Below are 14,289 nucleotides of genomic sequence, written 5' to 3' on the forward strand. Positions count from 1 at the left end.
TTTGTTTTTCATCACTGCAGTTCATCTGGTTTTCTTTTCATTTTATTTTGAACACTTTCGCTAGACGTTTTATACTTTTCAGTATATTATAGTTTTTTTTTTTTCAGTATATTATAGTTAAAAAAGTAACCAGGAGAATAAATTTCTTAGTTTGTTACTCTACTGTTTCATCTAATGTTAGAAGTGAGAATGACTGGTTTAAAATACATAAATTCTTTAAAGTCCAATTCCTAGAAAATGCACATTAATGAGTATATTTTGAAGTTTGGAAGATTTTTAAATCAGAACATTGTTTAGTTCTTGGATTTCTGAATTTCCTTTCTGGCTGCATAATTTAGTGTAATTTTTATGGATGGGCTATCCATTGGGATGTGGGTGTATGTTTGTTTTGCCCTACAGGGCATGTTAATTGCTTTGTGGGGGGGGGAGGGCGTTCATTTCAAGTATTTAGTCACCTTGCTAAGAGTAGGTGAAAATGAAAGCTAAAATAAGCTATAATTATATTCAGCTTTGGTGATATATTACTCTGACAGAGGAATGTAAATTGGATTTGGATATTACACAGTATTAAAGCTGACCTTCTAAGGTTAAGGTATAAAATTTGTTACTTTGTCACATGTGACCAGTGATATTTTTTTTCCCCTTTTAGGATGTTTCTTATATTGATTTTTTTTTTTAGCAAAATAACTGTTTCCCTAGGCATTTATGTAAGATTATTCTTTGGGGTAATTAAAAAGTTTTTTTCTTACTATGAAAAGAGTGCATTATAGGAGGACAAATAATACACAAAAGCAAAATGAAAAAAAGTGGAATATTATCTACTTAGACACTGTAACTTGGGTGGAAGTATGTATGTGTCTACTGAGGAAACCTTTTTGTTTAATGCTATTGGTTTTTTTGGAAAAAAAGTGGCTAAAGCGGGGCATGATAAATGATTCACATATATCCTAAACATCCTTTGGATTCAAAAGATTAAAAATCCATTTCTTTTCTCTCTAGGCTTTTGATGTGGAGGCCAGGGTAGTGCCTGTCTATTTCTTAGTAGAAATAGATGTGGAGGCCAGCCTGTGTCTATTCTACGTCTTAAAGTAGACACAGGTTGATTATATACACCACATCTATGATGCATTAGATGATGCAAAATCTTCCTCATATTGCTATTTTAAGGTGTAATGGAAATGTAGCATCTCTTACAAAGTATAGAGTATAGAATTCTTCTTTAAGAAGTCTTTTTGATGATGTCTGTCAATTATATACACATATGTTCACATCTGCTTCTGTGGCACTTTTTAAAATGTCACTGAAAAAGCTTTTTCAAAGCATTAGGCTTAGTTTTCATAGAAATAGCCATTTTTTACAATGATTTGTCTGTTTATGTAATTTTAATTAAATTATCTAATTACAGTAATTAATACTACTGGCAAAAATATATTTGGAAACAAACCTCACCTCCCATTGGTTGTAGTGGAGGTTACTTGAGCATAACGAGGCAGTCCTACTTCTCCCTGCCAGGGAGGTACCATGGAGACCAGGTGGGGAACTCAGATTCCCACTCATTTTCAGCAATAACAAGAAACCTCTGCTTGGGGCACCTGGGTGGCTCAGGCGGTTACATGTCTGCCTTTAGCTCAGATCATGATCCCAGGGTTCTGGAATTGAGCTCCACATCTGCCTCCCTGCTCAGCAGGGTACCTGCTTCTCCCTCTCCCTCTGCAGCTCCCCCTGCTTGTGCTCTATCCCTCTCTCTCTAATAAATAAATAAAAATCTTAAAAAACAAAATCAAACCCAAACCTCTTCCCAAGAAGTCAGCGAAGGCTAATTGGAGAACACGGACTTCTGTTTTCACCCCAAACATTAAGGTGATGCTTTCCTTCATCCACTGGAGAAGTATGATAGGATGGAAGCTAAAAAAATAAGAGGTTGAAGTAAAATCTGGAGTATTATAACGTAATAACCTAACCTTCCAGCTTTCAACATAAACACTGTCTTACTGAGAAGGAGGAAGATCACAAACTGAATGCAAAAAGACAAGTTATTAATAGGTGGCAACACTGAGTTGACAGAGATATTTGAATATTCTTTTAAAAAAGATATTTATTTATTTTAGAGATAGAGAGTGAGTGGGAGGAGGATCAGAGGAAGAGAGACAAGTCAATTCTGTGCTGAGCATGGAGTCCAGCGCCGGGTTCAATCCCACAGCCCTGCAACCATGACCTGAGCTGAAATCAAGAGTCAGATGCTTAATGGACTGAGCCATCCAGGCCTCCTGAGATATTTGAAGCATCCTTAAAGGATGCTTAAAGGAGCTATCATAAAGATGTTTTAATGAACAATTAAGAATATGCTGGAAGAAAAAGAATAATCTCAGCAAATAAATAGAAGAAACTATTCTTTTATAAAGCTCAAAAGGAAATTTTAGAATTGAAAAATACAGTAACTGAAATGAAAAACTCCCTGGAGGAGTACAACAAAAAATATAGGAACGAGAGGAAGGAATTGGTGAACTGCAGTATAGAATAATAGAAATTACCCAGTCTAAACAGAAAATGAAAAAAATGTCTTGGTGACTTGTGGTGCTATAACCAAAGACTGAACATTTTGTTATCTAGATCCTAGAAGGACTTGAGAAAGAGGGCAAGGTAAAAGTATATGAAGAAATAATGGTTAAATATTTTCCAAATTTGGCAAAAGACAAACCTACAGATTCAAGAGACCAAATGAACCATTAAAGAACTAATATTAAAATGTATCATAGTCAAACTTCTGGCAACTGAAAACAGAAAAAGAAAAATCAGGAAAGCAGCAAGAGATGCTACTTTAGTTATGGGGAGAACCAATGGAATGGCACTGGATTTCTCATTAGAAACTATGGAGGCCCAAAGCATGTGGCAAAGCAGTTTTTAAATGAAGAAAGCAAAGAATAGGTCAGAATCTTACATGCTGTAAATCTATCCTTCAAGAATGAAGGGGAAATCAAGACATACTCAGATGAGGGAAAAACAAAGGGAACTTGTGGCCAGAAGATGTAACTTAATGGACTGGCTAGAGAGGGACACCTGGGTGGCTCAATGGTTGAGCCATCTACCTTTGGCTCGGGTCGTGATCCTGGGGTCCTGGGATGGAGTCCTGTATCGGGCTCCCTGCAGGGAGCCTGCTTCTCCCTTTCTCTATGTTTCTGCCTCTCTCTCTCTGTCTCTCATGAATAAGTAAATAAAATCTTAAAAAAAAAAAAAACTGGCTAAAGAACATTTTCTAAATAAACCACAAAAGAAGACATCCTTGAAATACTAGGAAGAAAAAGTGTACAGTGTAAGTAAAAATATGGGTAGTTATACTTTTCTTGAATTTTCTAAATTATATTTGTTAGAAGCAGAAATTATATCTGTCTCATATGGTTCTAAATTGATGTAGAAGAAACACTTAACCCAACTATACTCTAAATGGGTAGGGTAAAGGTTCATAAAGGGAGATGTGTTAGCTTGGGCTGCTATAACAAAAGGGCTACAGACTGAGTGGCTTAAATTCATTCTTCTCACAATTTTGGAGGCTGGAAGCCTTAAGATCATAGGGTGACAGCAGGGTTGGTTTCTTATGTGGCCTGTTTCTTTGGTTTGCAGATGGCCATTGCGTTGTAGTATCTTCACATGGCCTTTCCTCTGTGGGTGTGCAATCTTGGTGTCTTTTTCTCTTACAAGGATGGACAGTAGTCAGATTAGGGCCCTATCCTTATGCTGTCACTTAAACTTAATTATCTTTGTAAAGGCCTTATCTCCAAATACAGTCATATTGTGAGTTTGGGCTTCAACATAAGAATTTTGGGGGATACTCTTTTATTTATAACAGGAGGGAAGGTTTGTACAATTCACTCAAGCTTGTAAAATGATGATGCCAATAAACTCTGATATATTATGATGTACCTACAGTGACCTCTAAAAGAGCTATATGAGCTATAAATAAATACAATAAATTAATAAAAAATGGAATTCTATAACATGTTTAGTAAGCCACAGGAAGACAGGGAAAAGAAAGTAAACAAATAGAATGAACAGGATCCGAAAAATAAATACTAGAGTGAGACCTTAACATGTCAATAATTACATTAAGTGTAAGTGGTTATGCCAATTAAAGGAGATTGGCAGAGTAGATTAAAAAATATCACCTGATTATATGCTTACTATCAGAAATTCACTTCAAATATATTGATATAGACAGAAGGAAAGTGAAAAGCTAATAAAACATATTATGCAAACATTAATCAAATGGCGGTTGTGGCTATTTTAATATCCAGTGCTGTAGATCTCAGAGTAAAGAAAAAGATGGATTTTTATGTCATTCCACCAAAAGACCTACTCTTCAAACATCAGATGTGCACAATGTATGAAGCAAAAATCCTAGAATAGGTAAATCCACAATTAGATTTGGAGACCTGACCACTTGATTCACAACTTAGAACACCTAGACGAAAAACCACCAAAGGTGGAGGAACTCAACACTGATATCAAGCAAAAGTACATAATGTGTATTTATAGAGCATCCCATCTAACAGCAGAGTACACATTCTTTTCTTGGAACATATACCAACATAGACTGTAATCCTGGGCCACAAAGCAAACCTTATCAAATTCAGAAGAATTGAAATCCTTCCAAATGTATTCTTCCACCAAAAGACTCAAACTAGAAATCAATAACAGAAAGATAACAGGAAGATATCCAAACATTTGGAAAGTAGACAACACACTTGTATAGAATCCTTGAGTCAAAGAAAAAGTCTCAAAGGAAATAAAAAAAAATACACTCAAGTTAATGAAAATACCACCTTTCAGAACCTGCGGCACACATCTAAAGTATTACTGGGAAGGTAATCTGTGGTACCGAATGCCTATGTTAGGGAGAGAAAGAGGAAAAGGACTTTAAGTCAATAATTTTAGCTAACCCCTTCATCTAAAAAAGAAAAAAAACAAAAACCAAAAGCACCAAAATCAAAACAATTGGAAACAGTAACAATAGAGGAAATCAATGAAATATGGATGTAGTTCTTTGGGAAGATGAATAAAACAGTTAAACCTTTATTATGACAAAAAGAGACAAATTGCCAGGATCAGCAGTAAAGCTTTCTATCACTGCAGACCCTGTGTCACCAGGGTAAATAGGCAATACTACAAACTTTCAACAAAATTGGATAGCTTATTTGAAAGACCGATTCTTCAAAAAGCAAAGTACTACAATACACCTAGTATGAAAAAGAAAATTTGAATTGTCCACTATTAAGGAAATTATGATCTTAATACTCCCTAAAAGACCTTCAAGTACAAATGATTTCCCTGGAAAATTCTACAAAGATTAGACGAAAAAATAATACCAATTCTATACAATCTCATCCAGAAAATACAAGATCAGGGAACAGCTCACAATTTATTTTATGATGCTGGTACTGCTAGCAAAACCAAATAAAGACAATAAAACAAAACCCCAAGCCCCAGATTTACAAACTAATGTCTATCATGTAGACATGAAGATCTTCATCGTAATGGGCTTTATCACAAGGCCAAAGAAGAAAAATCTTATATCAATAGATGCAGACAAAGCTTTGACAAAACTGAACACTTATTCCTGATAAAAACTCTGGGAAAGATAGAAATGTTATGGATTGAGGTTTTTTAAATCCTGATACCTTAGAATGTGACCTTATTTGAAAAGTGGGTCATTGCAGATGTAATAAGATGAGGTCATAAAGGAAGAGAGTAGGCTCTTAATCTGATTTATGTCTCTTTAAGAAGAGAGAGACAGAGTGCCATGTGGTGAGAGGTATGGAAATCCTGGATTAGCCATTATCCCCAGAAGCTGGGAAGAGGCAAGAAAGGGTTCTACCCATGGTCCCAGAGGGAGCCTGGCCCTTCTGACTTTTGTCTTCTAGCCTCCAGAACTATGAGAATGAACTTCTCTTTTATGTCCTCTATTTTGAGGTACTTTGGTATAGCTACTCCAGGAAACTAATAGAGGAAAACTTTCTCAACCAAGAACATGAATCTTCAAAAATTCTAAAGTTAACATTAAATGTTAACGGCTGAACATTTCCACCTCAGGCAGGGGACAAGGTAAGGATGTTTGCTGTCACCCCTCTTGTTCAACATGGTGCTGGTAAAGTTCTAGCTGGAGCAATGAGGTGCAAGCAAAATGAACAAGAACATATAAATCAGAAAGGAGAAAATATTAACTGTCCCTATTTATAGATGATGTAATTGTTTATTACAGTTGAATCTGCAAAAACTAGAACTAAAATCAGTAAGTTCAGCAACAGTGCAGGATTCAAGATAAAAATCAGTTTTTTTTTTTTTTTTTGCAAGATGCGAAGTTTTAGAGCTTTGTCATACCACAGTTGCATATAGTTGATAATACTGTATACTTAAGGGGAAATTTGTTTTTCATCTGAAAAAAAGATTTCTTTTACTAGCAACAAACTTTTAGAAAACACCATTTACTACTGCTTTTCCGTAACACGCCCCCCCCCAAAAAAAAGAAACCCCAACAACTATAAAAAACAAAACTGGTGTAAATCTAACAAATCATGTACAGAACTTATGGTGAAAACTACAAAATCATAATGAAAAAAGTCAAAGTTCTGAATAAATGGAGAGAGATCCTGTGTTCTTCATGTTTGCTTGATTGGGTTCTTGGCAAAATTCAATTCCTTGCAGTTGTGAGACATCTCTTTTTTTTCTTGGTGGCTCTCATGTGAGGGTTGTTTCAGCTCTAGAGCCCGCTCCCGCCCTTGCCATGTTCCTTCCTTCTTTCCTCAGTCTTCAAACACATGAAGGCAGATTGAGCCCGATTCATACTTTTATATCTCTCTTTCTTCTAGCTTCTCTTTGATCCCACTGGGAAATGCTTTCAAGTTCAAGGAACAGGTAATTAGACTGGATTCACCTGCATAATTTAGGATAATCTATTTTAAAATACGCTGATTAGTAACCTCAGTTTCCTTTTTTATTTCCTCTTTTGCTATATCAGATAATCATAGCTCCTGGTGTTAGGAAATGGTGTTTTCCAGAGGACGGGTGGGATGACTCTGCCTACCACATATGCCTAATGGTTTCCCATTGCCCATAACATTGTGTAGGTTTTTTTTTTTTTTTTTTTTTTTTCCCAGAAGCTCTTTCTTACTTTTTTGGTTTTATCTGATACAGCCACTTCTGGTAGTCAGTACAGGCCAGGTAGTCAGCACAGGCCATGTCTTTCATATTTAATACATTTGCATATATTTCCTCCGCCTCAGAAACTGCTCTATCTTTGACTTTTCCTTCAAGACTCAGGTCAGACCTCAGTGGCTTTGTTCTTAGGAGAAGTAGATCCTTCTGTTCCCTTAGCACCAGGATTATAACACTTACTACATTATGCAAATAATTTAGCTCAACATTTGTTTCAACTACTAGTCTGTGATCCTTTCAAGGACAGAGAACATATTTTATTCAGTTTTGTATTTGTCATACCTACTGCTGTATGGGGCACCCAGTGAGCCCTTCCTAAAGGCTGAGTGACTTCATTAATGAACATTTGTTGTTGTAGTAATGAAATCTCACCCTTTAAGCTGCAGTCAATCAAGTCCTAAAGTGTGTTGAGAACAGGGACTCTAGATCCATCATCCTTGGTTCAGTGTGGATAAGTACCAGTTCTGAAATCAGAATTGATGTTTTTGGCATGAAGTTTCAGTGATGCTATAGAGAGAGCATCACTGCTTTGTGCAGTATATAAAGTCAGGGTGTGAGCCTGGGCATCAGCAGACCTGGGTGCTATTTCTGAGTGACCTTAACCTCGGTCTGTGTGTTCTTCTACTTATAGATAGAAATGGAAGGAAATACAATTTTATTTTAAAACCATTATGGAAGTACTTATTCTGTCCAGGTGCTGAGGAATTTAAAGACAAAATTAGAAATGATCCCTTTCCTACAGGCATCTGTAACTGGCCAGGTTGGCCTTAGGATGTGGTAGTTTTATTCCAGCTCTGACGATCTATGATGCATTGGTCTTTCACTCCCTGGGGCACATTTAGGAGAAGTGATAACTAAGTGTAGTTTGTGGGGAAACCTATGTGGGTAGTGTTCATCTGGTCAGGCAGTAAATCTAAGACCCGATTGTTGCCTCTTTTTTTCCCTTTATTCTTTTTTTAATTTAAATTCATTTTGCCAACGTATAGTATAACACTCAGTGCTCATCCCATCAAGTGCCCTCCTTAGTGTTGCTTCTTCTGCTCAACAAGGTGACTGTATTTGCTTCGCAAAGCCAACAATACCTAGGAAACCACTTTGCATACCTTTGATTTCATCCTGTCTGAGGAAGCAATAACTGAATTTCAAAGCCTAAGCTGCTTTGAACATTTAAAGATAGTTTGAACGTTTAATCCTAGAGACCTGCTCTCCTTCTCTTTTTTTTTTCCTCCCCCTTCTGTTACCTCTTCACCTCTTTTCTCCTGTGTTGAGCCCCCTGCTAGCAGTGCTACATGGCAATATACTTAGAAGTTTTTTCTTGAAGCAATTAAAAGAGAAGAGTTTGATATTTCCTGTTACAGAATTTTAAGAGGTAGATTTTGTGTTAAATTAGTACTTAACACATTACTTTTTGCTGTTTTAAAGCAATTTTTTCCCCAATACAAATGACATACTAATCTCTATGTCATTTCTATTCATGAAGAAGAAACATTTGCACAGTGTTTATTCATCCATGAATGTAGTTTGTAGTTAAACCACATAATGCCTGATGGTACTATGCTGACAGGCACAGAATAAATAGAACAGATTTTGTTTTCTGAAGATTGATCATTTATAGATCAGTTGATAATTTTTTCTCCAGGTTGCTTCTTACATTGATGATGAGAAATTTTTTACTTTTGTAAGGAGCTATGGATTTCAATGAACCCCTGTCAGGACCACAGACCTACCTACTCAATATCACTTTTTATCTTGAACATCTTTTAGAGAAGTAATATTTGCCCCTAGTTTGAAAAATAATGTTGCTGGAAATAGTAAGGGTAGGGGCCAAGGTTTTGAAAGAATGAGTTTGTGAGTGACAGCTTATTAGTAACTATATGCTGGCCTTGCAAATTTTTAAGAAAATAGGGAGTCTTTTTTTGTATATTTGTGTTTTAAAACAACCTTTCAATAAGTACTTTTACCAGCTTTATATGCGTAAGCATTTAAGTGTTTCTTTGTCATCAAGCACCTTTACTTCCTCCCCTGTGCCCTATCTTACTTTGCTTGTTTTTGATGTTTTAGGTTGTTACCATTCTTTCTGATTTTATTGAGAAATTAATTCCTACCGTGAGTTAAAAGACTAGTATAATTTGGTATTAATGCCTCTTTACATTCGACTTATTAAGTTTGTTTTATAGAGAATTAGTTTATATGTAATATGTATGAGTGAATGTAAATTTTATTTTAATGACTCATATAGTCTAGTGCAGGAGAGTTATTGGTGGGTCCAGAAATAGCTGATTTGAGAACTTCTGTGGGTTCCACTAATTCTGACTATAACATTATATTCTGGGTGATAAATTTAAAAAAAAAAAATGGACGTGTTCTATTAATTACTCAGACCAGAAGACTTAACTTGATTTATTTGGATTGATAGCTTCCTAAATTTTATACTGGGCTCCAACATAAGCATATTAAGTGAAACAACGGTTTTTGTTTATTAACATTATTTAAAATTGTTTTGGTATAAGGCAGTTTTGGGAATAGTGACTTTGTTTTCCACAGTGATTGGAGGAGATAGCAGTCTGAGTAATTCTAAATCAATTATTAGCTTTAGAATATATTCATAGATCTACTTTTATATATACAGATTGTAAAAATTCACTTCAAACAAAATACTGATGTCCTGTTGTGGGGGTAATGACCCAGGATGGCCTGATGAACAGAATCTATCCACATGTCTCAGTGTCACCCCAAGGAACAATCTCAAATTATTATTATTTTTTAAGATTTTATATATCCATTTAGAGAGAGAGCGAGAGCAAGAGGGAGGTATGGGCGTGGGTGGGGAGTGGAGACAGAGAATCTCAAAGACTGTGGGCTGAGTGCAGGGCCTGACACAGGGCTCCATCTCAGAACCCTGAGATTGTGACCTGAGCCGAAATCACAAGACGGATGCTTAACCAACTGAGCCACCCAGGTTCCCCTATCAAATTACTCTTCAGATGTTTGATTTCAAGCTTCCCTGCTCCATTTGAAATAAGAATAAATATGGAATAGGATGTCAACAAGGTAAACAGTTAAGTGGATGCTGTAGGTGTTTTTAAGAAACATGAAAGTGAGATTTGAAATGCCTACAGGTAACCTGTGTGTTGCTGATAGGGGAGAGTAAACTCGTTACTTTTGAAGTAGCATCCTGGTTTCAAAATACTGATTTCTCTTTAAGTTGTTTTTCTCCCCTTCACTATAACAGTGACTTTTTTAGGCTTTTCTTTTATAGGAGAGAATCAGAGTATGTTTTATTGCTTAAATACATTCTTGAATTAGTTACTCCATTGCTTTTACTGGACAGGAAAGAGATGAATAAAATAGTTGACAAGAGTCTGCCAATCTAAATAGCAAATGGCATTTTTTTTTTTTTTTTTTTGGTGGTGGGTAGAATCAGATTCTGAACACTTATAGATAAATAAGCGGTATTCACAAGTGTACAAAATGAGGGTGAATTTTTTAAACAATATTTTTATTTCTTTCACTGCTGCATTTGGTTTTTATCCTTGTCCTGGGAAATGTTCTATTGTATCTTAAGTAAGAAAATGGTGTTATATACTGATAGTGACTTAAACATGGTCTTCATATTTAAGAACTTCTTTTAATTATTGGATGAAATTTTGCTCATAAGGTTCCATCTTTCAAAGGTCCACACTCAAAATCATACATATAAACATATATACAAAGAAGCAGTTACATATCCTAGCTTTTCCTTTCTTCCTCTTTATTTTTTTTAATTAAAAAAAATTTTTTTTTATTTATGATAGTCAGAGAGAGAGAGAGAGAGAGAGAGAGAGAGGCAGAGACATAGGCAGAGGGAGAAGCAGGCTCCATGCACCGGGAGCCCAACGTGGGATTCGATCCCGGGTCTCCAGGATCGCGCCCTGGGCCAAAGGCAGGCGCCAAACCGCTGTGCCACCCAGGGATCCCTCTTCCTCTTTATTGAAGACAGAATATATTCTTTATTGTTCAAGGCTTTCTAAATCACTACTGAAAAAAAATGTATTAATTTCCATTAAGGTAGCTTTTCTATAATCAAGTTGTGCTGTTGTCAGTAATGTCCTAATTACATTACAGTACTGTGGTTATATCAATGGGTTTATGAAAAGAGGTGGTTTAATCAAGATGAATATATTTGTTTAAAAATAATGATGAAGCTCTTGTTTAAAAAAAAAATTGTGCAACTTGGGAAACTCGCATTTATAGGCTGCATGTCATTGGTTTGAGAGATTTTCCTAAGACTTTTCTTTTGATAATTTGATGAATTTTTTCAGCAATCTTTATGTAGATCTGAGTCTTCCCTCTTTCAATCTTGCCCAATTTCTGCTCTTAGGAAAATTCTAAAATGAGATTTATCCAGTGATGTGCTGGTAAATGTTTAACAGCCAGCTCTGGGTAGGGGGAGATCTCTGATTGGCAGCATTTGCTGATTCTGTGGTAGAGTACTTCCAACATGGCAGATTTTAGCTACTAACACAATATCACTGGACACAGAGAATGGAAACGATGGGCATAGTCAGCTCTCAAAAGCTGGTTTATCCCATCACTACTCCCCTTTAACTAGTAAGATTAAAACCATGAGTGATTTTGCACATGGTGTTATTCTTGTATTTATGATTAGAACATAACAAGTATAAAATGTTTGTGACTATATAGCATTATTGTGATTTTCCAAACTGGAATACTGACCGTGTATAACTACCTTTTTTTTTCTGTTTATCAGTTGGGTAGAAAGCTTTGGACGCGAGGGGCTTGGATTATTACTGGACATTTTGGAAAGACTGATTAGTGGCAAAATGTAAGTATATTGTTCATTTTTATTTTCAACTACGCTACATTTGCAAGTCCAATTATAACTCCAATATGGATGTTTTTTATGCCAATGCAGACAAGAGAAAATTGTAAAGAAGAATCAGCATAAAGTCATACAGTGTCTAAAGGCTTTGATGAATACACAGGTATGTACTTAGGTGACTATATTTGTTCTTCACCAGTTCTTACAGAATTCTTATGAAATAGAGTTGCGTATTATAGAATTTGCACTAGAGAGATGTACTGCTTTGATAAGCTATTGAGTACATAATGGAAAAAATATTGAATTGCATTGATTTCTAGTTTTGTATCAAATCAATCATCTCTAAACAGGAGAAACTTATGGATGAATGGATCCTCTCCTGATGCTTAAATCCTCATGGGCAAATTAATTGTCCCTTTGTACTCTTTTTTGTTCCCTTCTCTCTCTTTGCTTTCCTTTTCAATTTTCAAAAGTGTAACACAAACAAGTTTTGAAATCATACCTGGTAATGAAACATGGTCTGCAGTTATACTACCAAAGAATTAAGTTGTAAAGTCTTAGTTTTTATAGCCTAGGAACTGAAATATGCAATGAAATTACCGTGAGTAGTTAGGAAACAGGCCCCAGAAATGGAGCAGTGATGCTTAATATACTTTAGTAATATTGAAACCAAAAGTAATAGGGTAATAGGGTGGTGGTAATATGGTGCAGAGCTTGCATATTTGAAGAGGATACATTAGAAGAAATACTTGAAGCACCTAACTGAAGTTAGATATATCTGACAGTGTTTCCTTTTTTATTTTTTTAAAGAATTTATACTGTTAATTTCAGAAATTAGCTCTATCCCATGCCATGTCTTTAGCTCCAACATCTAAACATATCTACCTCATGATGGGTGCAGTAATGACAGGTGTTTTAATTGCCATTAGACAGCAGGGGAGGAATTTTACCTATGGTGTTAGGATGATTTCTGTTTTAGAGCAAAACTGTCTGTATATTAACTTTAATTTTTAATATTTTTACATCTTTAAAATAAGCCTTTAGAGGACAACACACTTAAGTAAGTACTGGTACTTAAAATATTAACATTCGTATTTCTTTTTACTAAATGTAACAAATACTTGTATTTTCTAATTGTTTTTATCTTGTTTTTCAGCATTTTCTTGAGCTGAGTTTTCTGTTTCTCACCAGTGACCTATTTTTCACCTCTCTGCCTTTTCTAATCAGATATGATTTTCAAGGAGCTGATCTGATGTAGAAATCCTCTCTATGTTGCTATATATTCAAGTATATTCTAGATTTGACCTGATTGCTCTGTGAGAATTAGATTTTAGGTAGATAGTCTTTTGTAGAATATGCCTTAAGAGTAAATGAAGAAAGGGAGAGATCTTTCCATACTGAGGAGATAATACTGCTTTTGGGAGGCTCCTTCTAGATTGAGAACATAGATGCTGATAATTTCACTGGTGATGAGACTGAGAGTAGAGAAAACCCGGGAACATAAGTCTTAAACCAAAGAGGCTTGTGGATCATTCTTTGAATTTGAGAAGAATACCATAATTAAAGTGAAGTGAGGTGGTATATAGGGATTAATATTTGTGTTTGGTTTGAGTTAGGGAGTAAACTTTAGGTATTTAGGTTCTAATTAATGTAGTGTGTTCTCTTACAATAGAATGCTTTTGCTTATACTTGTGGGGCTGGAATATATTGTCATTTGTGTTGATTGCTATCACCTGTACTAATAAGAGTAAAAAGTTGGGATCCCTGGGTGGCGCAGAGGTTTGGCGCCTGCCTTTGGCCCAGGGCGCGATCCTAGAGACCCGGGATCGAATCCCACATCGGGCTCCCTGCATATGAAGCCTGCTTCTCCCTCTGCCTATGTCTCTGTCTCTCTCTCTCTCTCTGTGTGACTATCATGAATAAATAAATAAAATCTTAAAAAAAAAAAAGTTGCTGATACTAGGAATTAGTATTATAATGTCTGAATTATAAACTTAATGTGTAAAATAATTTTTCAGGAAAGACCCCCACCCCACCAAGATTAGTTGATGGTTTTTCATTTATCTCACTGTGCAGTCTTTATAGGAATTCATTGAATGATTAAAACAATAAAGGTTTTAAGAGAAAAGTGGTACCTTATTAGATACTAGTAATCAGTTATATCTGTAATATAATGAGCAAATCTAGCAATAGGTGAAAGTGAATTTTTAATAATAAACTGGACTACATGGGATTTTCTAAATGGAAAAAGATTCTGAATA

General features: G+C 35.5%; 1 protein-coding gene and 1 long non-coding RNA gene across 19 annotated transcripts in view; one reads left to right on the forward strand and one right to left on the reverse strand.

The window, feature by feature from the left end:
• The window catches only part of DIAPH3 (diaphanous related formin 3), a 508,438-nt gene that overhangs the window by 140,148 nt on the left and 354,001 nt on the right, over positions 1-14,289 (forward strand). For 13 of the 18 annotated variants that reach the window (XR_012010017.1, XR_012010015.1, XR_012010016.1 and 10 more), the window contains 2 exons: positions 11,957-12,031; positions 12,122-12,191. Coding sequence is in view for 14 of the 18 variants with exons in the window: in XM_072782860.1 (XP_072638961.1) it covers positions 11,957-12,031; positions 12,122-12,191 (145 nt within the window). In the remaining 4 variants the exon portion in view is untranslated. Of the gene's footprint in view, positions 1-5,740; positions 5,807-5,832; positions 6,097-6,860; positions 6,907-10,113; positions 10,258-11,956; positions 12,032-12,121; positions 12,192-14,289 lie in introns of those variants that run through there. The other 5 variants (XM_072782870.1, XM_072782868.1, XM_072782869.1 and 2 more) reach the window with 5 other exon arrangements.
• LOC140608062 (uncharacterized) lies at positions 6,552-7,701 on the reverse strand. The gene is made up of 2 exons (XR_012010019.1): positions 7,579-7,701; positions 6,552-6,886 (listed from the first exon to the last, which is right to left on the reverse strand). It is a non-coding gene; the product is annotated as an uncharacterized lncRNA (long non-coding RNA).

The sequence above is a fragment of the Canis lupus genome, chromosome 17, assembly GCF_048164855.1.
Source record: "Canis lupus baileyi chromosome 17, mCanLup2.hap1, whole genome shotgun sequence".
NCBI classification, from domain to species: domain Eukaryota; kingdom Metazoa; phylum Chordata; class Mammalia; order Carnivora; family Canidae; genus Canis; species Canis lupus.